At 49.5% G+C, this 26,703-nt stretch overlaps 1 protein-coding gene across 2 annotated transcripts in view; it reads right to left on the reverse strand.

Annotated features, from left to right (window-relative positions):
• EPHB2 (EPH receptor B2) overlaps positions 1 to 26,703 on the reverse strand; it is a 130,113-nt gene that overhangs the window by 14,340 nt on the left and 89,070 nt on the right. The window contains exons 6-9 of one of the 2 annotated variants that reach the window (XM_072883989.1): positions 11,484 to 11,608; positions 3,491 to 3,653; positions 2,711 to 2,819; positions 2,457 to 2,521 (exon numbers count right to left, since the gene is read on the reverse strand). In XM_072883989.1, coding sequence (XP_072740090.1) covers positions 2,457 to 2,521; positions 2,711 to 2,819; positions 3,491 to 3,653; positions 11,484 to 11,608 — 462 coding nt within the window. Of the gene's footprint in view, positions 1 to 2,456; positions 2,525 to 2,710; positions 2,820 to 3,490; positions 3,654 to 11,483; positions 11,609 to 26,703 lie in introns of both variants that reach the window. The other variant, XM_072883987.1, reaches the window with a different exon arrangement.

A 26,703-nucleotide genomic window follows, 5' to 3' on the forward strand; every position in this document is an offset into this window, starting at 1 on the left:
GTGAGGGTCTTATTTACCTCAGGAAGTCACATAATCAAGGGCATGAAGCAGACACAGCAAAGCAGTTTGAGAAAGAACGTGCAGAGCCATGTTTGCAGAGGACTGGTAAAGCTGGATTCTAATGAATATTGGCCCATAAGTCATTGTTGGGACAGTGGAGGGCTGCACCATTAGCTAGGACTGCAAACTGTGACCACAGAGAACCACACATCCTCTGCAGCAGGACTGGGCTTTAGCAGATACAGAGGAAAAGCAGGAAAAGCAAGAAAAGCATTTTCTCTCGGGAGATGCTGCGTAGGCACACCAATGTCACACCATGCTCATCATGCTGCAACACTGCAAGAGGACCATTTGTAAAGACTGCAGCTCTGCCCCACTGGCCTCCTCTGCATGCTGCTTACACCTCAGCACACCATCCCATCAGAGGCATGGGAAAGTGGAGGAGGAGACTTGGGCTCAGCACTCAAGACACGAGACGGTGAAGGTCTGCCTTGGGATGTAAACTGAGGCACATCCTGCTCTTGGTTCTCTACATGGAGATCTACAGGGGAGGCACCTCTAGGTGCTTGGTACTACTGACACAGCCACCAAGCCAGATTGACTCCTCCACGGGGGTGTCTGTGACCCTTCCAGGAGCAGTGCAAGCAGGACAGACAGTTCAGTCTGCCCCCTGTTCGCCTGACAGATAACCCTGCCTGAGCCTGGGTTCCCTCTTGGTAGCCTCAACACGGCCAAGACAAGCTGTAGGGGACACTGGGGAAATTGCAAAAGCCAAGCTCTTCCTGCTAGGCAGACCAGAAGACACAGCGATATGCTTATGTGAAAGGCAATGGCCATGGGACCTGGTGAGGTTGGACTGCTGATGCCACATTGCATGCTACCTACACTGTGGGACAGCTCTTACCTGCAGTCCTGCAGTTCTCCCCTTTCTATACTCATTTTGCTGGCCTCTAGCTTGCTCAAAAATTGGGGGTATTTGGAGAGCAGAGCTCACAGCTCACTAAATAAGGGGCCCAACACAGAACCAGAGGCATGACTTCCAGCTCCACATGTAGGATGCTGGTAGGATTCAGGGGAATTGCTGCAATACTTACAAGGCTCCCCCGTGTCTTGGCAATTTGCTAACCATAAGCTGTAGCCTCTCCACAGCAATCACTGCTGGGGAGCTGAGCAGGGACTGTGCCTTGTACTGGTGTCTTGAGTGACGATGTGGCTAAAAGGCACCCCAGGCCCGTTATCAGTTCATCTGCATCCAGTGGCATCGAGCCTGTTCCAACAGTCATGAAGGCACAGCGACTAATGCCATCCCAGGCTGAAGCTGTCACGTTACGCACCAGACCCCGGGAGAGAGTGTGAATGTATGTTTACACATGCAGCATGGACTGACAAACAACTGAGAGTTGCATTTACATAATCTTTCTTGAAGAGCGTCATTTTTCCTGGGAAGTTATAGCAATGCAGCCAACACATTGCTGCTCTGGCACAGAGCTGCAGTTCAGTGCCCTGCCTTTTGGGAAATGTTTCCCAGGTAAATGCAGAAGAATTAGTGAGTCCTGTGCTGAAACACTACTGATGTTTTCCATTATCTGAACAAGGCCCAGGTCTGTACAGGAACAAGGTATAAAAAGGACAGAAATCCTGAAGCTGCAAGTATAACACGAGGTAAATAACAACTGAGATTCAAACAAAGCAGGATTATAGCGACAGGTCTCTAGTGAGGGAGGAGAAAGGTGTTTCAGTGGGCATGCAGCCAGGGGTTAATGAGGGGAAGGAGGATGCACTGCAGTGAGGCAGGGTGTGCAGTGAGGTCTCGAGCAGGAATGCTGGATGTGAGGGAGTGCCTTGCAGTACACAGGGATGTTGGAAGAGAGACACTGCAAGACAGGGCATGTTATGTATTGTATCATATGCCTATATATAAATATAAATATCTGATATCTACTAGGATTCTAGGAGCACTGGGATGGGCTCTAGCAAAGGCACCACGAGGTATGTGGCTTCTGGCACAAGGACAGCACTCTGCAGGACATGGGTAGCTTGGGAAAGGGGTCTCACTGCTGCTCACAAGCTGGGCAAAGCTCAGGAGCTGGAGTAGCAAGACAAGGTGTGGTGTCAGGGGCTGCACCGCAGAAGAGGGTGAGGCTTCAGGGGCACGTGGAGGGGGTTGCGTGTTGGATGTCACAGGGGTTTGTAGAGCATGCACAGGTGTTCACGGTTGGCACCCAACAGTACGCAGGTTTGGAGAGCACAGACTCTACGAGGCAGGGCAGGGACCTAGGCCGTAGGGGACTGGTGAGGAATCTAGACAGCATGGAGGTCCTCCTGTCTACACATGCACACGTCTGCCCGGCTAGGTGGCCTGAGCCCTCCCCACACACTGCAAGGAATGAGTGAACAGGAACACAAACCGAAGAGAGAGCGGACCCCCAGGCCTGGTGGGGGGCCGCGGTACGTACTGTGGCCACTGGTATAGTGCTGCAGCTTGTCGGTGTACTCAGAGTCAGCACGCTCAAAGCCCCGTCTTCTGGAAAGAAAGGGAGTCCTGAGCACCAGCATGGGTCCATCGGGGCTGAGAGACACACTGCAGAGGCATCTCTTTCCCCCTTCACCTTCCTGTCTCCATCCTCCCCTGTCCCTTGCCACCCTCCGTGTCCAGTTGCCACCCCCTTGCAAAGCCCCAACCCTGGGTTGTGCTCTCAGACTGACCTACCTGTTGCACACAATAATGATGACGACTACAGCAATAAGGAACACCAGTCCTGCTGCGGAGGAGCCGATGATGAGCGGCAGCTTCTCCTGGACGCTGGTTTGGTACTCAGCTGGCACACAAGGAAGAGGGAACAGGTTACTGCAGCACAGGATGGGTTGACGCTAACAAGTTCATGGAGGTCAGAGCATGGCCCTGAGCACTGCCCACATTTGCATGGCTATTGCTAATGGGCTTCCTGGCATGGTTTTGGTCTGGGACACCTAGTGCTGTCCCAGGCGTGGCTCAGGTTGGCAATGACAGGGGATGGGCCCCAGTAGGAAGGTTGGATGGAGCTATCCCTTTTGGGTGGGAAAGTTTAGTCCCATGGATGCATGCATGCTGTGCCTTGCTCTTTGGCCTCAGGGACAGAAAACTGGCTTGGCCTGTTTTATTTAGCAGCACAAATTTAGAAAATAGAGTCGCAGGTCTCCATTTGTCAACCACAGCTGTGCACATGAAAATCATAAATTTTGTTTCCTCTAAATCAACTGAGTGAACACATCCCCATGCCAGAAAAGCTTGGCAGAAATTGTCCTAGGTTATGTGATTCCCTGCATGGACCACCAAGTGCCCATGCCTCTCTCCAGGTCTTGCCAGGTTGAATAAATGCATGTGACTTGCCAGTGCACCCTTGAAGGGACTAACAGCAAGGGGACCAGCACTGCTGCCAGTGCATCTCCATCTTGTTCAAGTCTCTCTAGGCCCTCTGTCACCTTTATGCAGAGGCAGCTGAAGACTCACCTTCAGTCATGGTTTGGAAATACATCTTGCCACTATACCGGCCATACCCGGCCACAGTACGCGCCCGCACCTGGAAGACGTAAATGGTGCCAGCTTTGAGGTTTTGCACTGCCACAGTGTTGGTGGGGCTCTTCACTGTTGTTGAATTTAACTCACTCAGATCCTGCCAAGAAAATACAAATCTGTCATCAGAAAAATGAGTCCAGAATCAGGCACTGCATTTCTAGGAGGAAGCACAGGAGACCAGGGTAGCATGGATGGAGAGACCACCATGGGGAGACCATGGGCCTGAACACACAGGTCATTCCTCTGAGCCTGCCTCGTGGCAGGGAGACACAGAAGAAGGAATGGGAATACAGATATCCCAGGGATACCCACCACCTCTCAGGAAAGGTTCTGATGAAGGTGTTAACTAGAAACCTCAGGTCGCTTCTCCAAGCCTTGAGCTCAATGGGGATGGGAAGTGCTTCCCTCTTCTGTACCTACTTTCTCTCAGCACTGTCCTTCTTCCTCACCCCCTCCTCCTGTGCCTGATCCAGCCTTAGCACCCTCTCCATTTGCTCTTCCCCATCTCCCTTTGCCTGTGCTGGAGGTAAAGCCCACCTGAACAGAGGGTTTTAACCCTTGGGAGAAGTACTGCTACCATCCCCCTGCCCAGGGCCTGCTTCACCAGGGACCATGGCTAGGTTTTCAAAGCTGGGGAACCAAATAGCATATTTAAAAGTGACAGTGAGACTACTTCCAAATTTCTGTCCCACCCAATGTGTGCAGTTTTTCTAGCTGAGGACTTGAACAGTCATATCATAACGGTATAGATGGTATTGCACTTGTGTAGGTGATGGATCCATCACTGCCCTTAGTAATTATGCCCTTAGCTGAGCATCCAGAAGCACTAGTGGATAGGCCAGGATCTCCTTGTGCTAGCCACTGTACAAGAGAAAAGATAGTCCCTGTCCCCCGCAGGGACATGGACAAACAGGTCAACAGAGGAGGATGAAAGATGGTACTGAATGTGGTGCTTCTTATGATCAGGGCAAGGTGGCCAGGTGCCTGGCAGCAATGAAGTCCTGAAAGTCAGTGCAAAGCAGCAATATATGCAAACAGCACAATGTTTCTGGAAAACAGAAAATTCTTAGGAAAGCCAAGCTGTGAGTATGAGCCCCTATAAAAGGAGACATAGGCACCAATTTTTTAATTTAATTTCTGTAGCTACACTGAAAGTGCTTATCCTTTCTGGTAACACCTCCGATCTGGCAGGTCAGGCTGCCTTGGCAGGATCACTGGTTGGAACAGATCAGCAGCTGACAGCTCAAAATCTGAGCTGGCAAGTTTACAAGCGAGTCCCTGAGATCTGCTAACTTCAAGTCACTGCAAAGGGCTCAGCAAGGCCAAGAACTCCCACCCCACACAGACTCACCAGAGAGGTGAGATAACCTCATGAGAAGTAGGCAGGGACTGGCAGAAAGAGGTCAGACACATAGTTTGTGCAATCCCATCAAGTGGGACTGAGGGTGTGATCAAGGGACTGGGCTTTTGTCTCAGCTGTGAAACTCCACTGGAGGGGCATGGAGGGATTGCTTCTCATACCGTGCTACCATAAGATCAGAGTGAAACTCCCAGTGAGGAGCAAAGCGTCCACTCGTCCTCACCAACTTCTTCTGCAGTGGAGTCCTGAAGAACAGAGAGTATCAGAGGCAATCAGGCAGAAGGTCCCATCTTGTGATGAATCAAGGTTTCCTACCACAAAGGTTCAAGTTGTGCAAGCTGTTGCTCTCTTGTGCTGCTTTGGTTGCCTGCAGGCAACAGTGAAGCAGAAGTCAACAGAGAGTCTTGCATCCAGCTTTGCACAGAGGGGGCTGTGTCCTCAGCCTCCTCAGCTGCTGGACCACAGGATGAGTCAGAGGTTTTCTTGCCCACCAATAAATGATTGCCTTTGGGGGCTGCTGGTCTTTCTTTTCCACTCTCCACATTGCTAGCCATCTGGTGACTTTGCTTTCATGCCCATTCACTCCGGAGAACAGCACTGGTGCCTTCACTCAGAGGATCTTCTGCACAGCCAGAAGCTGTGGTACCAGCAACGTTAGAGGCTCACAAAGAACAGTCATTCACTATGGGGCTCCATACAGCAGACCATATTGAATCAATGTTCTCCTCATGTTCATGGGAGAGCCTGGTGCTTTCTCAATTAGTCATTGTGCTGGAGCAGAATTGCAAGTGCACTGGCATTTGCAAGATGGATTATACTCATGACATGGGTGTGTGCAGACTATTTGCCTCACAGCTGCAAAGCAGCTGAAAGACAACATTCATTGAGTTAATTTCTTCTTGTATTAAGCTTTTGATTGAGCAGTGCTCTGGTGTGCATGGCTGGTAAGAGAGAGGTCTGGCAGGAATGTGTTTCTCCAAGTGTGCAGTCAAACTTGGAGGCTTGGAAATGCCGATGGCACATCATTCTGTAGGGTAATGCAGAGCAGCTCTGCAAATTTAACAGTGTTCAGAAACAGTTTTCTCTTCTAAAAACTACAACATCCATTTTATCCATCCGGACCGGGCGCTGAAGGTGCCTGGGTATCACTGGGGTGTTTGGGAATTAGACTAATGACGATGAAAAGCTCTAGTAGAGATACACAGACAAGAAAGATCAAGAAGAGATGAGCGCACAGAAAACTGATTGCCTTGTTTGTCTGATCAGGCCTCAGTGCTCCCTTGGACCTTTCCCAGGCAGGCTAGGAGAGAAATAGGTCAAGAAATGTTTACAGTTTTAGTGCTCAAGGGCTTGGATGAATCCTCCCAGGCCCTTGGATGGCACTAACACCACAATTGTTTTAAAATAATTTTTCCAAGTGTTTGAGGGAACCTCATGCCTGCTCCTGGAGGACTTTAAATTGAATGCAATGGGCATGCTTACAAGACAGTTTATAGCCTGGGAAATTGATATCTGTCTGTCTCAGAAAGGTGTGCTCATGCCAGTGCTCTCCTTTAATCCCAGACTGCAAGGAAAGAGCATTTACAGCTCTCCACCCTCCCTTATCAGACCTATTCTTTCTCCTTGGCATATTGCTCAGCCATCACCTCTCCAGCAAGTCATTTCAAACACTTCTCCCCTTTCACCCCTCTGGGCTTCTCCAGCAGGTCCAGCGCATCCCAGGTGGTTTAAAGTCCAAATCCCTTTGCTGTTCCTCCCAGCTGGTTTTTTGCAGAGCTTTGGTGGTGGTTTGTTGGTTGTTTTTTTTTCCACTGCTGATTTTGGTTTGAGTTTGGAAATCCCAATTCAAAATAACACACTTCTTATTTCCTCATAGGTTTGATTTTGAGTCCTCATCTGGTTCCCCTTTCCCTGAGTGAAACCAAAGTCTGACCAACAAAGAAACCAAAGTCTGATCAACAAAGAAAGAGTTTCTTGAAGCACAGATAGTCTGTGAAATGCTGAAAGGATTTGCAAAAATTGTTTCTAAAACGTCATGTTTTATCAGCCAAAAGAAAAAAAAAAGCCAATGAAAAATGTCAACCGACTTAATTTGGCAGACAGCTCCTCTGTGCATCTGCACAGCGGCAATCTGCTGTGGTTCCTGAAGCAAACAGGGCCACACGTACAAAGCTAGTCCAAGGCTGTGTGCCAAATCATCACACACATTTGAATTTCGGCCCCCATGGGATCGAGTACGTTAGGAGGGATGCTCAGGTGTGGTAACAGGGTCCTGCTGGCCACTCTGAGGGTGGATCCATGGGGTCCACAGCTCCTGGACTCTCATGGGGAACATCACTTGTGGGCAGATATCAAGACCATTTGCCATTCCAGCCAGTTATCTGATCAAGTGTGTTGTGGTAAGACTGTCTGGATGCCTCTCACAAGAAAACTGAGCCCCGGACAGAAGCAGCATGGACCCTGGACAGGGACTGGGACTGCAGGAAAGCTATCACAGGGCTCCCTGGCAAGGTTTCCTCTTAATCTTCTTGATCTCACAGTTTTCCCCAGACAGAGCCCCCTCCAAGGGTTTGGGCAGCATGGGGGGAAGGGGCATCCCAGCTCTTGCTCCACCCTGGGGACAGGTAGGAAATACCAGGCAGCAGCTTTGGCCCCAGACTTGGGGATGCTGGTGTCCAACACTGCAGGCTGGAGACCAGGAAAGTCCTCTGAGCCAGCCCAGGAGCAGTGCTTCCAGTCATCTTTGGTACAAGCCCTTGTGACATCCAGTTCTGGGGATGCTGGGCTCCTGCCAGAAGCTCCTGGGCACCATGGAGGCTACAGCCAGCTCTACTCACACCTCCACCATCAGCCTGCCACAGGTCACCTCTCCTGCACCCTTCAGCCCCCCAGCCAACCCATGACCTTTCCCCAGCATTGGTTGGAGACATCAAAGGGCTCCTGTGCCTCCTAAAACATTTGCATTGGTGACTGAACTGGACATGAGGGATGGGCTGAATGTCTTCAAACAGTTACGAAATGGGTAACTTATGGCATAGCCTAAGCCCAATCATTTTGCATAACAAGGAGAGATAATTATTCTTTGCAGTGCTTGACACTGCAGTGGGTCTCCAGTTCCCACACTCTGGGATGAATTTGGCAACTTTGGACAAAAACTACTATGCCCTTTCTAAATGAAGACAACACTCACTTTTTTAATACGACAAATATTGCCAGGTGCCTCTTGGAGGTAAAAAAAAAATACATTAAGGAGAGGACCATAGAGAGCAGACACATCATTCAGTGTCTGCGTAACAATCTGCACTGATTTGCTCTAACTACATGTGAAAGAAAATCATCTTGTTGCCTCTGTACAGGCATTTTTAATAGCATCTAATAATAGCAATGTTATAAATAATCTCTGAAACAGAAACAAAAATATACCTTTGTTTCAGGTATTGTGAACAGCTCTTTTCTGTTAATGCTAAAACACTTATTCCATTTTTTTATTATTTAATTTATGTCTTTATATAGAAGAGAATCAATTCAAAATGAAGAGCCAAAACACTTTTTGTACAAGATGGATATGATGCTATTCTTACATTTGAACTGTTTTCATGCTAATAAAATATAATTTTCTACTGGGGAAAAAAAATCCACCAGAAACAACTTAACTAGCTCCAGAGATATTTTCTGAGCATTCAGAAGCACATGGGACAGTTTGCAATGAAACATTTTGGAAGAAAATCACCTCTGTACAGACTGGCAGTCGAGTGAGAACACACCTGGGATGTGTCACACACCCCATCCAAATTGCAGTCCTGATGGGAAGCAGGGGAAGCGCATGGCATATCCAAAGCTGTGCATTTTGGGACTGTTCCCAGGGATCAAGTAAATAGCTTTCAAATGCAAAACTCAGCACTGCAATGGCTAGACTAACAGGAGATTCAGCTCTGCCAAGCAGGCAGAGAAGGATATAGTGTCATTGCATTGTTGAAAATGCAGAGGGCTCTTGACTGACCAGCTGAAGCATATGAAGACCTTGGCTTGACTACTGATGGATCAGACCTTGAGTGTGCAACTGGGACTTCAGAGTAAAGGCTTACACACACAGAGGAGTTTGGGGAGAGACAAATCCACTGCCATTGGCCAGGCCCTGCCGCTAGCTCTTGGTTATTCCACTTCTTTTTTAACCTGTTTCCAAATCCTCTGAGGTTTGCTTGCTGTGGGACTAAGCTTTGACCCAATGATCCCTTTCTGAGACTGACATACATCTTGGTTGGGGAGGAGATAAAGACATACCTTTCTTTTTCAACCAAAGCACCAACAAAAAAATATACCAAGAGTTTCAAATGATTCTGTCCCTCTACCCTGCTCTGGTGAGTACTGCACCCAGCCCTGGAGTCCTCAGTACAAGACAGACATGGACCTGTTGGAGCAGGTCCAGAGGAGGGCCACAAAAATGATCAGAGGGATGGAACACCTCTGCTATGAGGAAACGCTGAGAGTTGAGGTTGTTCAGCCTGGAGAAGAGAAGGCTGAGGGGAGACCTTATTGCAGCCTTCCAGTACTTAAAGGCAGCTTATAAGAAAGATGGGGACAGACTTTTTAGTAGGGTCTGTAGCAATAGGACAAGGGGTAATGGCTTTAAATTAAAGAGAGTAGATTCAGACTAGATATAAGGAAGAAATGTTTTACAATGAGGGTGGTGAAACACTGGAACAGGTTGCCAGAGAGGTTGTGGATGCCCCATCCCTGGAAACATCCAAAGTCAGGTTGGACTGGGCTCTGATCAAAGTCAGGTTGGACAACCTACTCTAGTTGAAGATGTCCCTGCTCATTGCAGGGGGGTTGGACTAGATGACCTTTAAAGGTCCCTTCCAACCCAAACCATTCTATGATTCTATGAACCCTTTCTGAGAATGACATACATCTTGATGAGGAGGAGATAAAGACTTGCCTTTCTTCTTCAACCAAAGCACCAGCAAAAAAATATACCGAGAGTTTTAAATACCAGGACAGAGAGTGCCTCAGCACAAGCATGTGGGGCTGCTTGTGTTGTCTTCTTTGCCAGGGCTAATGTTCCACCTGAGAGCCTGCTGCCATGAAAAGCATTGCCTCAGCATGGCTTGGGCTGCTTCTCCCCATGATCAGGGACATGCTGTGCCCTAAGCCCTGATGACAGGGCAAGCAGATGCTCAGCTTGCAGCTGGCTGCAAAGACTGGCCACGAACAGCAGCTTCCCCTTTAGACAAAAATTCCCTTTATTTACAGCCTCCCCAAGAAAACAGAGGGGAGGGGGAAGAAAGAAAGAGAGGGAGAGATTAAGAGAACGTAAGAGGAGGAGAATGAACTCCCTGAGATCTTCTGACTCTACTTCAAGGGTCCCCAGGGAAAGGACCCCTCTTGTTTTCCAGATCTGTCTTGTTACCTACTCATCCATCTTGCCATGTATTCTGGGATAATTTCCAAGGGTCAAATAAATGGCTGTGATTTATGCAATATAGGTCAGGACCTATTTAACAGTTTACAAAGAAGCTCCCTCCCCTCCCTGTTCTCCCTCTGGCTCTTGGTGATGAGAAAATAGGTCACAGGCAGGCAGTGGGGGGATTAAACATTTCTTCCGGCAACTGCTGGGAAAAATATTTTCAGTTCCATTTAATCATAAAGCTTTTTAATTAGTTAGTTTGCAATTTTTAATGTATAGTTTATAAGCTCTTGTGTAAGGGGGAAGATTCCTGGAAGGAGAAATCTCCTGCTCCCCACCTCCCCCGGGTAGCACAGATGAAGTTCACCAGCCAGGCAGAGCTTGGCAGGTCCTGGGACCAACATCAACACGGCCTTCAGGTCTCTCAGCAGCCACACAACTCCAGCCCCATGGGATGGACACCCTGGCACAGCCCTGGCTTGCAGTCCCTCTGCTTGCCTGGGCAGCAGGGAGGTGGAAGGGGCATGTTCCTCAGGGATGAAAGAGCCAGAGCTGTGGGACCCCTTCACATCAGCCTCCCCCAACTCCATAGTGCAGTACGTACCCTCCATGGGAGTATGGGACAGCTTCTCCCTGGTACAACACCTGGGTAAAGGGCTTCAGGCTGCTGCACACCAGATGCCAAACTCACCTTTGGTGTAAATGCATTGACCTACAGCATTACACAAAATCTCAAAGACTGGACACTCAGCTAGTGTGGTCCAGCCTGTGACTAGATACTCTCTGACATCCCTACCATCCTCATTCCCCACTCATGTCCCAGTAGGGGAAAGGGAAAACTTAGACCCTGGACCCTGGCTACCCAGCTCTCCCTGCAATGGGTCCACCTGCCACAAGTGCTGGAGAGGTGAAGGGAGAAGCTCCTCCTGGAAGACCAGCAGATTTTCCACACTTGCAGTATCTACGCAGGGTCACTGGAACCACCACTGGGCTCCAAAGGGTTGACAGCCACTGCCATCCACATGGCCAGCCACAGCAAGAGAAGTAACCTATTGATCAACCAACTGCTGTAGTCGGTGTTACGCCCTTACACGAAGCTTTACACCACCACCTCCTCTCCCAAAAACCTGCAGCTGAACCCTGCCAAGGTCCTGCAGTACCTTCTCATAATATTGCAGCTCATAATCCAGGATGACTCCGTTGGGTTGGTCAGGCTGAGACCATGAGAGAGTAATGCTGTCCACGGTGCGGCTGACCTGGTGCATGATGGACACAGCTGAAGGAGCTGGAAGAGAGAGTGAGAGAGAGGCCTCAGTCAGATGCCTGCATGGGCAGGACCTGCATTCCCTGGCTGGAGGCAGGCAGGTGTATTATTGCTATTTGGAGCTATTGAATTCACTTCCAGCAGTGGCAGGGCTGTCCAGGGGTCAGGAGATCCTGGTTTTTGCTGTTTGTAGAGAGCAGTTAGGGGAGAAGAAAATGTTTCCACTGCTCACTAAGAGTTTGTAATTAGAAAACATGTAGGGCAGCATCTTGGGCGGGAAAACAGATCATTCCCAGGCAAAACGAGCCCAGGGTTGGAGCAAACGCAGCCTTGTTCCCCTGGAAAAAGCACTACCAGCCCAGCAACATGCAATCCTCCCTGCTTGCCATGGGGAAATAGGGGCTTTTGTACTTTGACATTTGCATAGAGAAACTTTATAAGGCATAGGCAGATGCAGGAAGCAAGCAGCTCCTCTCTGCTTTGGTGTGCTGGGTCTGCAAGTTGCACATGCCAATCAAGGGAGGTGCATACAAGCAGCCTGAGCATGCAACACAAACCTGACCTGACATGCTGACAATGGTGAGTTGCTCGCCTTGTCAGAGTGCCCTGGAAATAGCACACCCACAGACGCCACTTGTCCCACTGAGCACAATGGGACCTTCCAGCAGCTCTTCAGACAACCCAGCCAGCTGTCCACCCCTTGCACTGCCCTGCATTGCCTACATGGCTTGACACATGGCCAGGTAGGAACAGTGCAGTCTCAGCTGGTGCCGCACCGTGGGAAAACTGTCCTCCAGGGACCTGTGCTAACAAGTCCATGGGGCAGGGACCATGGCACGGAGCTGCTACCTCCCTGGGAAACTCTGACCAGCTCTGATCCTGCTTGCTGTGGACCAGGGCAGGTGAGCAAGCAGCCTGGACTGCTTTTAATCTGTTTGGCTCAGGTGTTGATAGCAGAGATGCCACAGCATTGCAGATATCAGCCTACAGCCCCCCACCCTTGCTGGAGGGGCTGACACACACAGATGCCCATGCTGCCTCCTCTTCACTGCGTCTGAGACCAGTATGCTGAGCACGTGTCCTTGCCCACCCTGCGCCCAGCCTGGGATGGCACTGCCAACACAGCCTCCACAGATGTCAGTCCGGATGCCATCCCAGACCTCACCCAGTGCCAGCCCAGCCTTGGAGAGTACTAACTCCAGCACAGTGTTAGCCCTGGCACACCTGCCAGCGCAGACTCACTGCTTCAGCAGCTTCAGGGCAAAGGGGAAGCCTCAGGGGTGGGAGAGGACTGGAAAGTGGTAGCGAGAAAGCTTCCCCATCACTTGCATGCCAGGCCTGGTTACAAATGGATGCAGAGAGGCTTGCACTCAGAAGGGCTTTTACCAGGTCCAACCCTTTCAATATTTCATGCAAGAACAACTCATTTGACAGGTCTGAGAAACAGCTTGGAGGAGCAGCACACAAAGCAAAGCACCTCTCACCCATCTCGAGTCTGGTTTCCCTTGGCATCACAAGCAGCAACAGAAACCATGCCAGCTGAGAACTGCAGACACGGCAGTGGTAGGACTGCACTACTTGGACCAGCATGGCTGCAGCATGTTCTTGCACATCACTGTAATGAATTACAGCTAAGTAACTCCTCTCAAAGTATAGCAACAAAAGCCATTTTTCTGATCCACCATCTTTGCCTCTTCACTTCACTACTGGTTTTCTGGACTGTAGCTCCCAGGATGTTCAACGCCCGTGTGCCAAGGGGAGTACGGGCTGGGTATGGGTAAAGCAAAATCTGCCACCACACTGATGCACCATTTCCCTTCATCTCCCTGGGTTTCCCCACCCTTGAAGGAAGGTGCAATGCGGGTTAGCCTCAGCAAAGTGTTGGAGATCTCTGGTTTTGTCCAGCACTTACTAAAATTGAACAAGGGCAGAGAACTCCCATCACTGGAATTGTTCAAGGTCAGGTTGGACGGGAGTCTGAGCAGCCTGACCTAGTGAAAGATGTCCCTGTCCATGGCAGGGGGGTTAGACTAGATGATCTTTAAGGTCATCTTCTGACCCAAACCATTCTGTGATTCTAACAGATCCTGAGACCAAAGCCTCACCTCCTCTGAAATGCCAATCCCTCCATCCATTTCTGGTTAAGCCAAGCCCCATCACCCACCAGTCTGAAACTCTCTGTATCATCTCAGACCTTCCCTTGCTCTGTGGCATACAGCACTGCTTCCCACAGAGCTGTATGCTCTGTGGCATACAGCACTTAACGTCCCAGTGCCACCGCTTCAGGGCCCATATTTACAAACTCTTGGGATTAGTTTCTCATGCTGGTGTTAAGATAAAACACAGGTAACATTTCTGGAGCCTGTCAGCTCTTGCCAGAGCTTCCTGCTTCCTTGTCGATACAGATTTCATAGGACATCTGCAATCTCCAAGACGAACATTTCTCCCTCTGTGGAGAAAGGCCTTGGAAGGAAGATGTGACCAAGCTACAGATGGCCCTGCAGCCCGGATTGGGACTGGACTGAGATGAGTATGCAGCCTGTGGTCTCTCTGGCACATCTGAGCTGCACACGCTCTGGGAACTGATCCCACACTCATAGAGGCTATTCCAGGACAGGGGCTGCATACACCCTGACCAATTCCACCACAAAACTGGGATGTGGCAAAGTCCCATGATTTAGACACAGGTTCAATGGCTGACCTTGCAGCTGGAGAAACTCCTCAGCTCCAGGTCCCTCCAGGTAGGAATGAGGTCCCTGGGATGCTCTTCTCCCACTGCCATGCATGTGTGAATCATTTGTGACCAGCCATGGCCCAAGCAGCTGTGTACTTGGTGAACCTGCCCTCGTCTGGCTCAGAAAAAAGAACCAAATGGATGAGGTGGGGCTCATCTAATGAGACTTAATGAGGCAAATACACTGCATGTTGGGGAGGAGGCAGCTGAGATGAATGACTACAGCAACTTCAGTGCTTTTCCTACACCTGGGGCAAAGGAGTGTCTCTGGATAGGCAGGAACCTCCACCATTGCATCTTCTCAGTAACCGCTCCTGTTATCACAGACATCAGGGAAATACATAATAATAAAATCACAGAAAGCTTTAGGTCAGAAGTGACCTCTGGAGGTTTCTAGTCCAACTGGCTTGCAGAGTAATTTCAAAGTCAGTTCATTTTGCTCAGGACTGCGTCCAGTTGAGATCTGAATATGTTCAGGGATAGGGATCCCAGAGGCTCTTGGAGCACCAGTGCCCAGCTGCCTCGCTCTTGTGGGGAAGAAGCTTTTCCTCACGTCTCATTGGAGCTTCCCTCATTGCACCTTGTGGCCATTACTACTGTCCTCTCACTGTGCACCTCTGGGATGAGTCTGGCTCTGTCTTCTCTTTAAACTCCCTTTTGAAGTGGAAGACTGTAGCTAGATGCCCCTCAGCCTCCTCCTCTCCAGGCTGGCCAAACCCAGCTCTCTCAGCTATCCTCAAATGTCTTGTGCTCCAGTCCCTGGCCCATCCTAGTGATCCTCCTGCTGGATCTGCTCCAGTTTGTTGATGTCTCTGTAGTACTGAGGAGCCCCAAAGTGGACACAGTACACCAGAGTGGCCTCATGAGTGCCGAGCAGATGGGAACAATGACTCTCCTCAATTTTTTGCCTGTGCTTTTGCTAACAGAGCGTAGCACGCTGCAATGCTACAAAACATGGTCCTCATCACACATCTTCACCACCGGTGAGGCAACGGCTTGTGCAGAGAGAGGCTCCCAACTCTGTGAATAAGGGATGGGCTGGGACTGGATGTCTGAGTTTGAAAGTGGTTTAGTGGAGTCAGCCAGACCTCAGAGAGACTTTCTGAAGTCTAGTCAGAGGGAAAAGCTTCTAGCCAGATAGCGACACACTCGGCAGCTGGTATCTGGCAGCTCTTGTCCCCTGGAGCAAACGGTTCCTTCACAGTCAACTGCGAAGCTAGTGAAGACCCATGAGTTTCTGACTCTTCACCGCTTCCAAGGCTGGAAGGTCCTGGTTGCAGTTCTGCCCCTAAGTCCACATGGGAGACCTTGTACAAATCCATATTATCCCTCTGCACTGCCATTTTCTACCTAGAAAGTGAGGCTAGCCGTCCTGTCTCGTCTTCACTCCCTGCCTGTCTTATCTAATTTTACTGAGCACTTTCAGAGGCAGAGACTGTGCTTAGGAGCTTGGTCCCCCAGCAGTATTTAATGCGTGTAATATAATAGCTAAAAAGGAAGGAGAAGAAAACAGTTAAAGTGAACACAAAGAGCATCCAATCTGGGATAGTGCTACCTGGTGATACTCTCATCACAAGGTGTGCTCCAGCTCTGACAGAAGCATCAAGCACTTTGTGACCAGCCTAAACTACGATGTAGAAAGAGCTTTTCTGCCCTGGGACATGGTGAAGTGACAAATACAGCAGAAAAGACTGTGAGAGATACACACTTTCTGACATGTGATGAACTCAGCTGAGCAAAGATGGTAAAAGTCTCAAAATATCTAAGCTGACTTTCCTGAACTGTTGTCTCTGAACAAACTATACATAGGTTCCCTCCATTGGGTTTCTGAGTATTTCAAAGCAAAGATTTAACAAACTGCAAAAAGAACCAAAATAGAAACAAAAAAAAAGGTCTTTGTTCTTCCAGCCTGCTTTGTGCCAAGCTCCTTCCAGGACTGGCCAGAGTACAGCTGGGCTGCTAACGCCAAAGATTCGCTGGCAGCATTTAACCTGGCCCTGTGGGATCGGTTACCTTGTTCCATGAACTGTGACTCCTTTTTGTTCCCTTGTGACAAAAGAAACAGAGCTTTAGAGACCATTTCCAGGTTCGAAAAATGGTCTTTTTGTCATTTCCAGGTTGGAAATGGTCACTAAATTGGTGACAATTGCCCAATGGCGCAAATTGCCCAGTGCCAAAGACACTCACTCAGCTGTTGGCTCGCCTGGTTGTCCCTTACTCATGGAAGGTGTTTGAATTGTGCGTTGGGAAAATGAATGCTGGAAAAGGGAGTTGCCCTGTGACACATAAAGGAGATCAGATTTGGAGCATCCCAGCTCTCAGAGCCACGATCACTTTGAGATGTCACCCCCATGAATGTGTAAGCAGAGACAGATTTATCCTGATGGTGTCTCCAGGTGCATGTGTGCAACAATGCAAAAAATAAACAGCTTCATTTCCACAGTGGACAGAAAGTTACTTTTCATGACTGAAACCCTTGAGCCCCACATCACTTGGAGGCAAAATGAATCATTCAAGTCCTTGAAAGGCACTTTTCTACATCCTTTTTATCTAGGACGGCCTCAGATTCTTTGGATTCCTCTTAGTGGAGCCCTGTGGCTTCTCCAAATTGCTGGAGAAATAAACCAAGCCAAAACCACCACTGGAGTGTAAAACAAGCTTAATGAAAATCCACTGATGTAAAAAGGCAGATGACCTGTCCCCTGCTGCAACAAAATCTGCAGCACACGGGGAGGGGAGCAGCTGACATCTCTCACGTGATGACCCCAAGCCCCTGCACGGCCACACAACAGCGATCGCAGCCAGACCCTTGTCTAGGCTGGCGCTTGGGACTTCGGCAGTTTACCTTAATCCACCAGGAGCTGAGCAGACTTCCCTGGCCTGGGGGCAGCTCTGCAGGATAAATCTCTGGGGGTGTCGACAGCTCTTCTTGTCCAGCTTTTCTGCAGCCCACACAGGGTGCAACAAGCTGCCTGAGCTCAGCTACTGGAGACACATGGGAAGGATGGGGCTCAAGATGCATGCTCAGGTCTTGCCAGCAGAGCTGCATACCCATAACCTCCCCAAAGGACACACAGGTATAACCACTGAGTTTTGCCAAGGCTGTAATGACAGCTAAAACAGCAGTGTCCTCACAAATCACGCTGGCTCAATGCCACAAGGTGGACATGTCCAGGCAAGAAGGTCTCAAATCCCACCACACAGAGTATTCAGGCGACTTCATGTAAAGATTGGGATCTTATGTCCTGCTTGACTGACTGTCTCCCAGGAAAACTCAAGCATCTACTGGGGCAGAAATATAAAGTCACAACAGGGTTTGGCAAGAGAAGCACCAGAGCCACAAGGCTTTTCAGTCTGTTGAGTATTTAACCTTCCCAAAAGCAGTGCAGCAGCTTCAACAGCACAGTGGACAATGCTTCACGCGTACCCCGCGGTTGGTCTTGCCAGTGTCAAGGTGGGTCTGATAGACGTCGTGAATGAATGCTCTCATCTAGCAAAAGGGTAATGGGCAAGGAAAGGCATCCTGTCCTCTTCTGTCTGTGCTTTGTACCAGAGCCATGTTGTGAACTAAGTCTACCAGTGAGACAGACATAACCTAGGCACCATGGTGCTCCAGCCGCTCCCATATCAGTGTTTCTGGCCTAGGTAATCAGCTTAGGTGCCTTATTCATGTCTAGCTGAAGCTCAAGGGACCATGCTGGGGAAAGGGATAAACCAAGAGGCTCAGGTGCCTCCACACCAAGCACAGAGCAGAGTCATGAAGGCTGACAGGGGAGACGTTTGCCTGCTGATTGAGCCCTCTTCTCCTACTGTACCTTTCAGTTCCCAATAGCACCAAATCCCAGAAGTGCTGGTGGGATGGGACCCCTGGAGTCTCTGGTCCAACCCATCTGCCGCACGAGGATCCCCAACACCAGATCAGGGAAGGTGGAGCTTTGTTAGCCGAATCTTTAAACTTCCAAGGATGGGGCTTCCCTAGTTATCAGTCTCTCTGTATCAGTCTCTCAGTCTCTCCTTTAGTCTTTTTTTATTAGCTCCAAAAATAAAATTACAATTTTTGGTCATAAAGCACAATCTTTCTCTGCCAAATTACTGTAAACAAGCCCCACCACGTCCTGCCTCCCAGTCACTCTAGCTGAGGCACATTCAGCACTTTAAAAAGCATGTCTTCTAAAGAAAAAAAACAAAACAAAACAAAACAAAAAACCAAGAAGAGATCAAAACTTTTGGCCTGGGCCCTGTTTATGAAACTGAAGTCACTCTAGCTTTTGTTAACAATCCCTAACAGGCAGACCAGCAGAGCCTCCCTGTCTTACAGAACAGCATCTGGAGTGCATGACGGTGCTTTGGCTCCGCTTCCCGACCTACAGTTACTGCTGATGGATGTGCAAGCCAGGAAAAAAATCTCCATGCCAGCCCCTGAGGGCAGTGAATGGGGCAGAGCCTCTCTCGCAGCTCTGCACCAAGCATGCAGCCGGGCAGATGGAGGCAGGGCAGCTACTCCCGAGGACAAGAGGCGGCAGCTTCTCATAGCTCAGCATATACTTCTGGATAATTAAGAAATGATGATTTGTTCAGGAAAGCGATCCTATTTTAACCTACTTGTGACTGTGAATCTCTCTTTACAGGCTTACACCCTTGTCCAAAAGCATGTCCAAGGTTCCCTCTGATGGAGCTGCTCTGTGACGATGCTGGGACATGCAGGCTAATACCTCTGTGAGCAAGGAACCAGCGAGCTCCATGCCCACCAGCCTCAAGGGCTGCATAAGCAGTCTCTGCTAAGAGAAACTGAAACCCCAGGTGGCACAGATCCATGACAGCAGAGGCAGCTTAACCGTTGCTGATCCCTCCACAAGAAGCTTTGGATTCTTAACTAAAGATTTGCTTGATCTCAGGTACGGACAAAGGGGCATGCCGGTAGCATTGCTAAGCCTCAGGCTTGCTGTAGCCAGTATTTTACTTCCATGCCAAATAATAGTTACTTCTTTTTGGCTTGCCTGCTGAAAATGATAAAAAAGATTAAGGGAAAGAAGGAAAGGGAAGAAGGCAAGAAGGAAAGAAATCTGAGTTTTCCAGGAGAAATAGGCACTTTCTAATCACAGCAATACCTGAAAGAAGGTCACACCGACCGCAAAACCCAGGGCAGCTTGATGAGACAGAACAAGAACATGTTGATTTCGCAGAAAATTGGGAAAAGCTACTGTAACAACAGGTCTGAACATCTGCACGAGACTGGCAACAGAACCCAGGCAGTGAGTTAAATATAGCTGAAACGCTTGTGGTTGACCCTGTGCATATGTTATAGACAGATATCCAGCTTTCTTTGAGGACTGCAAATTATGACGAGCCCACTGTGCCTCTTGGAAGGTTTTCTTCATGGTTACTTGCTCTGTTCTAAAATGCACGTATTATTTTCAGGTTGAAATTTATGGACTTGAGCTTCCAACTGCTGGAACTTTTCTGCTTTTGCTACCTAAATTAAGGAGGAGTCTAGAAACAGAATTTTGTCCTCGTGGAAGAACTGAAAGATCATGAAAATATTTTCTTTTCATCTTCTTTTCTATTATCTAAGTAGACTGAGTTTCTTGAGTGCTTCACAGATTTATCAGCCCACATATCAATCTGATGACTCTCTTCTGAACCTTTTCCAATTTTTTGTTAACCTCCTTTTCAAATATAAACCTCAAAACTGATCTCAGTAGCCAGTAACCGTCTCTCTTAACTACAGAGACAGCATCCACCTCCTCGCTCAGGTTTGATATTCCTCTGAGTGTGTCCAACATGACACTTCTCTGACTCAGCTCAGCCCTCAGACAGCTTCTGCAGAGCTGCTGTTCCCTCTCCGTTGTACACCTTCACTGTTTTTTTAAACGATGCTCCCCAGCTCAGGGAAGGGAGAAGATAACTGCTGCTTCCTTCACTCCTTGCACCTCCCTGCTGATGCAGGGTCAGACCAAATGCTTCTCCAGACCCAGGCTGTTTCTGCATTTCCTATAAACCCCCCACTCCATGTCCTGCTGGGAGCAGGGTGAGAGATGCATCTGAAATTAGTGTAATTGGTGAAACTGCTATGTAAAGCTTAGGGCAATTCATTAAGATAAAACTGACAAAAAGCAGCAGGGGGGCATCACACAATGAAGAATTGTATTGGGTGAATGAGAAATAAATAGGTCCATTTTCCTCCTTGGTTTTATGTCTCTGAGTTGTACCGTTTAGAGGCATTCTTAGGAAGCTCATGTGTTTCCCTCCCCACCCTATCTCCACGACACCAGGTTTTCTCAATCTGGCCAAACAAGACCAGGATTCCTCAGGACATCTGCTGGGGCACCTTCCTCTTTTATTCAGACAGCAAGAGCTTCCACCTGGGAGCTGTTACCTTTCTCCCAGCCCTGCTTTTTCAATATCCTAAGGTCACCTCCCTGCTATCCCACCTCTACCTTTTCAGTACGGAGACCAAGAATAAAGACATGAGAGTGTATCAGGACTCATTTAACAGAAGAACAAGCAGGCATCTTCCTTGCAGACATTGAGCAATATAACCCGACACCCTGTGACACCATCTGGTCCCTCATGCGTGCTGGTTCATCCCATCCCAAGGGACCACTCAGGGCTACAAGCATCCTATTTCTAATAGGCTTTGATAGCAGAGGCCAATTTTCTGTGTCAGGTCCTGACTCTTGGGCCACCACAACTGCCAGGGGCTGCTGCCACCAGTTTTTAGTAGGTCTGACTCACAGTGATGTGATGCTGTGAAACAAGTCCACCTCCAGCTACACACCAGATAATGGCCACAGCACTTCTGGGCCACTTCAGAGCCTCTAGAGCCTTGGTGCTGCTGTGAAGCTGTGGAAGGTCACCCTGTGCAGGCTGGGAAGCTGGACTGCTGCTGTAAAGGGAATAAAATTGGACAAGACACTCCCCCGTGCCAGAGCAACACTACAGGGAGCAGCCCAGGGTCTTGGACTCCCCAGGCAGCATCTTTTGCATTGGTCCCCGGCCATTTGATGGGAGTGTTTCATAGGCCTGTGTGGCTCCAGCCCCTGGACCACCTGCCAGGGGACAGCAGGATCTTTCCGCAGCTTCTCTTTCATGATCTTTATACCCATTTGAAACACTACCAATTGCAACCAGCCCCCCATTTTGCAGCTAGCCCCCCGCCTCCTTCACCTGCCAGTCCTGCAATTCTCAGCCTTTCACTCCTTGCCTGCCAGGGGGTCAGCGCTATTGAGATCCCGGTATAATCAAAGTGTCTCCATTCCTCTGCTGGCTTAACTGGAAGAGTCAGGTTACAGGCAGCAAAACCCCTATCTCTGATCACTTTAATACCACTAACCCATGTCTTGTCAGACAGAGTCAACATTTGCTCTGGAAAACACTCAGGACAGAGAGAGAGCAAAGCCAACCCAGCCTGTGGCCTCTCCCCAGCAACACTTTGAAATCACCCAGGGGAAAAAAAGAGGTGAACAGCTGGGAGTTTTCCAGCATCTCCTCGGAGCCCTCCTGACAGATCTTGGTCCCTGGAGTGTCAGGTTACCGGACGGGGGGGAACTGCTTTTATTATAGGAGGGTCAGCAGGGAATTCTGGCATTTTCAATTACCCACATGCAGAAGCGGCTGTGATCCGGGGTCAGGATTAACTGCGTAACCCCTGGCTGAAGACAGAGTGGCAGGGAAATGCACCATGATGCTGCAAGGCACCAGCTAGTCCAGAGGCCACGGGACAGGGCAGTAAATGGGGAGATGTGGGGGAGAAAGTTGCTGACAGAGCATCTGGCAGTGGATGCCTGCAACTGCCCTGCAAACGTGGCAAAGAAAGACACCTGGAAAACCTTGGGGTAAGTGTGCAAGCTTCTCTCCCACTGCCTTTACCCTGGGATTCAGCCTCACTGGGTGACCCACGTAGCTCCAACACATGGGAACTACGTGGGAAACAGGATCCCCCGTGGGACCAGAGCGGGGCATTCCTCACCCCTGGAGGTCCCAGAGCTCTTTCTGCACTTCAAGCCCTGCACAACATGAGCAGCTCGCTCTGGCAAGACTAAAGGGTGATGCCATGCAGCGGCGAGGACGGTGCTGTGATCAGTCATGGAGCAAGAGCTTCCCTGACCTTGAAGCCACAGGGCCTGGAGACATCTAGGCTGGGATCCAGGCTCCAGCAGTGCCCAAAAACCAGTGTATGAAATGGCAGGAGCACACAGGGCCTCCATACAAGGCTGCACGTAGGTGAAATAGGCATGCGGGGCTTAGGTGACCTCTGTTTCTCAGGCATGGGCAGAGTGGAAAGCCAGGACAACTCACTCTGCACTTCCCCACAGACCTGGATGTTTTGTGCCAGTATCTCACCCAAGGGACACCTAATCCAAATCAGCCCTCCCTCCTTGCCCCAAGGCATCCCAGTCCCACACGGTCCCCAGCAGGTCACTGTTACTGTGCAATGGTCCAGCTGCCTCCAGTCCAGGTCCCATCACTGACCTCAAGGCCCCAGTTCTTTGTGCTCTTACTCAGCTCAGAGTCCAAATGCATCTAGGTATCTAACTGAAAATTGACTTATTTGGTTAAAACCTTCTCCATTTTTCACTTCTCCATGTAAAGCTCTCTCCTGCCATTTAAGCATCCCAGGCTTTCACACCACAGGCCCCTCCAGAGAATGGATTTGAATTTGGGATGCCTTTCTCCCACGTGAGCACTGAAAGCACCACAGTAAGGAATAACTGGATGAGGAAGGGAGGAAGGGAAGTTTTTCCTGACCTGCCCTCAATGGCGACCCTGGTGACCCTGCTCTGCATGGGACGTTGAGCTGGAGACCTCCAGAAGCCCCTCCACCAGCACTTCTGTGTGTGTGACTGTCCTGCTAAAAGGGTTCGCTATTGCTTGGACTATTAAAACATTTGTCCACCCAATTTCTTTCCCAGTGTTCTCCCCTGCGATGGCATGTTCAGGAGCCACATACTTTTGAAATCAATTACCTCCAGCAGAGCTGAGGAAAGCAATGCAATGTCACAGGGATGACAGCACTAGGACTCTTTAATAAACAACATTCACCCTCAAAGCAGCAAAAGCCTCAGGTCTGGGATGTTCACCGGACTTGCTAGAGCTCTAGAAGACTGGTATTTCACATCCTGTGACATTTTTGTTTCTGAGGTTCCTGGCAACGTGGCCCCATCAGGCTGGTACCCACGCTGTTTGTGTGTGTCGAGTGTCTGGAAAATTTCCCAGTGGGCCGAGCCTCCAGTCCCTTGAGTTTGTAACTACAAACACTGGAAAATCTTAAGAACACAGCAATGCAGTCCAAAGCTGGTCCTGGCTCTGGCCCCATTTGAATCAACGAAGGCTTTGGTGTAGATTACAGCTTTTAAAGCACTTTCTAATGCCACAAGCCCAGTGACTTGGCCCGGGCAGATGAAGGCTTTTGACTGTCTTTACGCTCTTTGTTTAATTGAGTTTGCAGCCTTCATTTGCATGCTGCCATCCTGCCTGCAGAGGAAGGCAGGACTTTGTTCTCAGCACTGAGAGGAGGTGCTCCAGAGGATCCCGGCATCCCGTCACGCAGCCTGCTGGAGCAGCTTTGGGGTTGGTCGGCGCCAAGGTTGGCCCCACCTCCTGGCCCCCTCTCCATGTGGAAACCTCATCTGCTCCAGATCAAGGTGATGTCATCAGCAAAAGGCTGGCGGAAAGCAGGAACGCTGGCAGGAGCCAGCCCTCCGTCCCTTCAACTTACCCCCCAGATTTTCAATAAAATGGTACTTTCCCAGAAAGTCCTAATTAATTGCAACCGAAACTGTTCTTAGGAAAATACTGATTTTGAAATTTCAAACACAGAAAACTTAGACCAGATAAATATTTCTTGAAAGAATGACGCCTGCAAGGCATCCCCTTGGACCCACTGGGTCTTGCTAATTTGACACTGAACTTGTTCCCTTGCTCTGTTTCATGGTAGACTCCACCAGGCTGGCCTCCCTCTGTGTGTGGAGAAATTCTGGAAATATCAGGGTTTTTTCCTTGGAAAGAGTATATCCTGCCCAGCTGTACCAATGCAGCAGCCTCCTGCACACTGGCCAGTGGCAGTGATGAACATGGACCAGGCTGTGGTGAGACAGGCACAGTGAGGATCTTCCTGCCTGAACTGAGTCAGAGACTTATCATTTTACACACAGATAGAGGGAACTACTAAATCACAGGGACTCCAAGATGGACCAAGGGACAACTGGCCAGCCGGCTGCATTAACCCAATTTGCTACAACCATCTATAAACGCACCACTGAGCAGCATCACCCCTCCAGTGTATGCTCAGCTGTTCAAGCACTGTGACCCTGAAACTGGCCTCCCATGTGTCCGCAGCCTTGCCTACCTGCCTCCAGCATCTCCACCTGCCCAAGTGCTGGCACTCAGTGCCTCGTGAGCAAGCAAGGCAATTAACGCTGCAGACTGTGTTTGCCAAGTGCAGCAGTAAGGATAAATCACCCCTCCTGAACACATAAGCAAAAGGTGAGCTCCTGAGCCACTCCATCAGCTCCCAGCACTTGCACACAGCGGGGATGGCAGCACGTTGTGGGTAGAAGTGCTGGTTCACCAGAAGGGACTTTCCACCCCATCCATCACTGATGGCCTTTTGTTTTCTGCCCAAAGTCAGCTCCAGATGCTTTGGAACAGGTTTCTGAAGCCCCAGGCAGGTGTGGGAAAAATGATCCTCAAACTCACAGAGTAATTATGCGGCAGGGAAGCCTGGGAGTCAGCAGGTGGAGAAGCCCGCAGAGCTGGTAGTGGGTGGAGAAGAGCATCTGCTAGGAAAGCTCTAGCAGTGCAGCCCATACCTTGCTCTGCCAACATCCCCCCAACTGCCCACCGCAGGAGCAGGAAGAGGAGTCCTGAAGTGCCAGCAGCTGGCAAAGCTCCTACCATCTGGGAGCCCTGGCCACGGATGGTCTCCAGTGGGCAGAGGAGAAGGGACTTGGGCATAGCAGGGTCCCTCCTGGGCACTCACCAGTGGCTGCTGCAAGCCTTGGGAATGCAGCAAAGGCAAGTGGCTGGGCCACCAAGTGAGAGGAGGTGGGCAGCCAATGACAAGCCACATCAGGTTTTGGTGGCAATGGCCCTGTGTACAAGGCAGTCAGGGTGAAGGTGGGAGCTGGGGATGAAGAAAAAGGAAAAGGAAAAGGAAAAGGAAAAGGAAAAGGAAAAGGAAAAGGAAAAGGAAAAGGAAAAGGAAAAGGAAAGGCAGAAGAAGGGCTGCAGAGCCAGGATGGTTATGTGGGTTACTACAGATGGTTACATGGGTCCGTGTGGAGGGTAAGGTCTGGCTGTTAATGCTAGTAAGAGAAGCAGCTATGGGGATGTCAAGGTTTCAAAGTCCAAGGTTTTGGAGCCTGGGAGCAGGCCAAATTGTCACAGAAACACATCCAGTAAAGTCCCTAAAAGAAGAAACCTGGGATTTAAGGGACCTCAGGAATAGTCCTACAGTAGCTGAGCAGACACACTCCTGCTTGCTCTGTCACACAGGCAAACAGGCTTTGTCCTGGCTCTTCCACGTGGGAGATGGCTCCACAGCTCAGAAAATTTCTACTTTTCCACCTAAATGCTATCACCAGCCACTCTGTACCATCTGCTCTTGTCTTCTCCTTCAATAACTCTTCTTCCTTTCTGATGGCCCTCTAGCCCTGCACATTATTACAGGCAGCAAATAAATCCCCTTCACCAAGGCTGAACACATAGTGCCTTTTTGGTCTCCTCTCTGTAACGTGGGCTCTCCTGTGTTCTGCTCACCTTATCAGCCTTTCTCTCTATCTGCTACCGTCACAGTTCAGCTCTCTTGAATGTGGGTAACCAGGTGTGCATGCAATGACTGTACAAAGCTCCACCCAAGCTTTGTGCAATGGTAGTGAGACTTTGCTACAGCTGGTGAACATACTTTGCTTGATACAGTCCAGTCTTGCAGGTGTTTTTTTTCCACAAGGTTTTATACTGGAGAGTTGTTCCCTTCCCATGGTCTGCCACCAGGTCCTCCTCAGCTGCCTTCCATTGTTGAATTTCACCCTGATTCTGCTATTCCACCTCTCAGCGTCTTCCTGGAGGTATCAAAGTCCTCCTCTATACTAACAATGTTTGTGTCAGTTTTCTGCACAAGAAATACCCTAGCAGATTTTGAAACATCAAGAAGTATGAGACTACTTCTCATGGACTTCAGTGAGTCACCTCAGTTCAGCCTCATGGTTCCCCATTCAGGTGGTAGTGGTCTCCCATTTAGGCAGTTCCTGGACAGACTTCCAGCTTTACTAGTAGTTTTCCAAATCAAGTGTTTTACTGGTGTCCAGACAGGCAGAGTCTACTGCATTTCCTCAGAAAATCAGTGATCTAATTGGAAAAAAAAGCAAGAACAAGCTACGCA

The sequence above is a fragment of the Ciconia boyciana genome, chromosome 19 (assembly GCF_034638445.1).
Source record: "Ciconia boyciana chromosome 19, ASM3463844v1, whole genome shotgun sequence".
NCBI classification, from domain to species: domain Eukaryota; kingdom Metazoa; phylum Chordata; class Aves; order Ciconiiformes; family Ciconiidae; genus Ciconia; species Ciconia boyciana.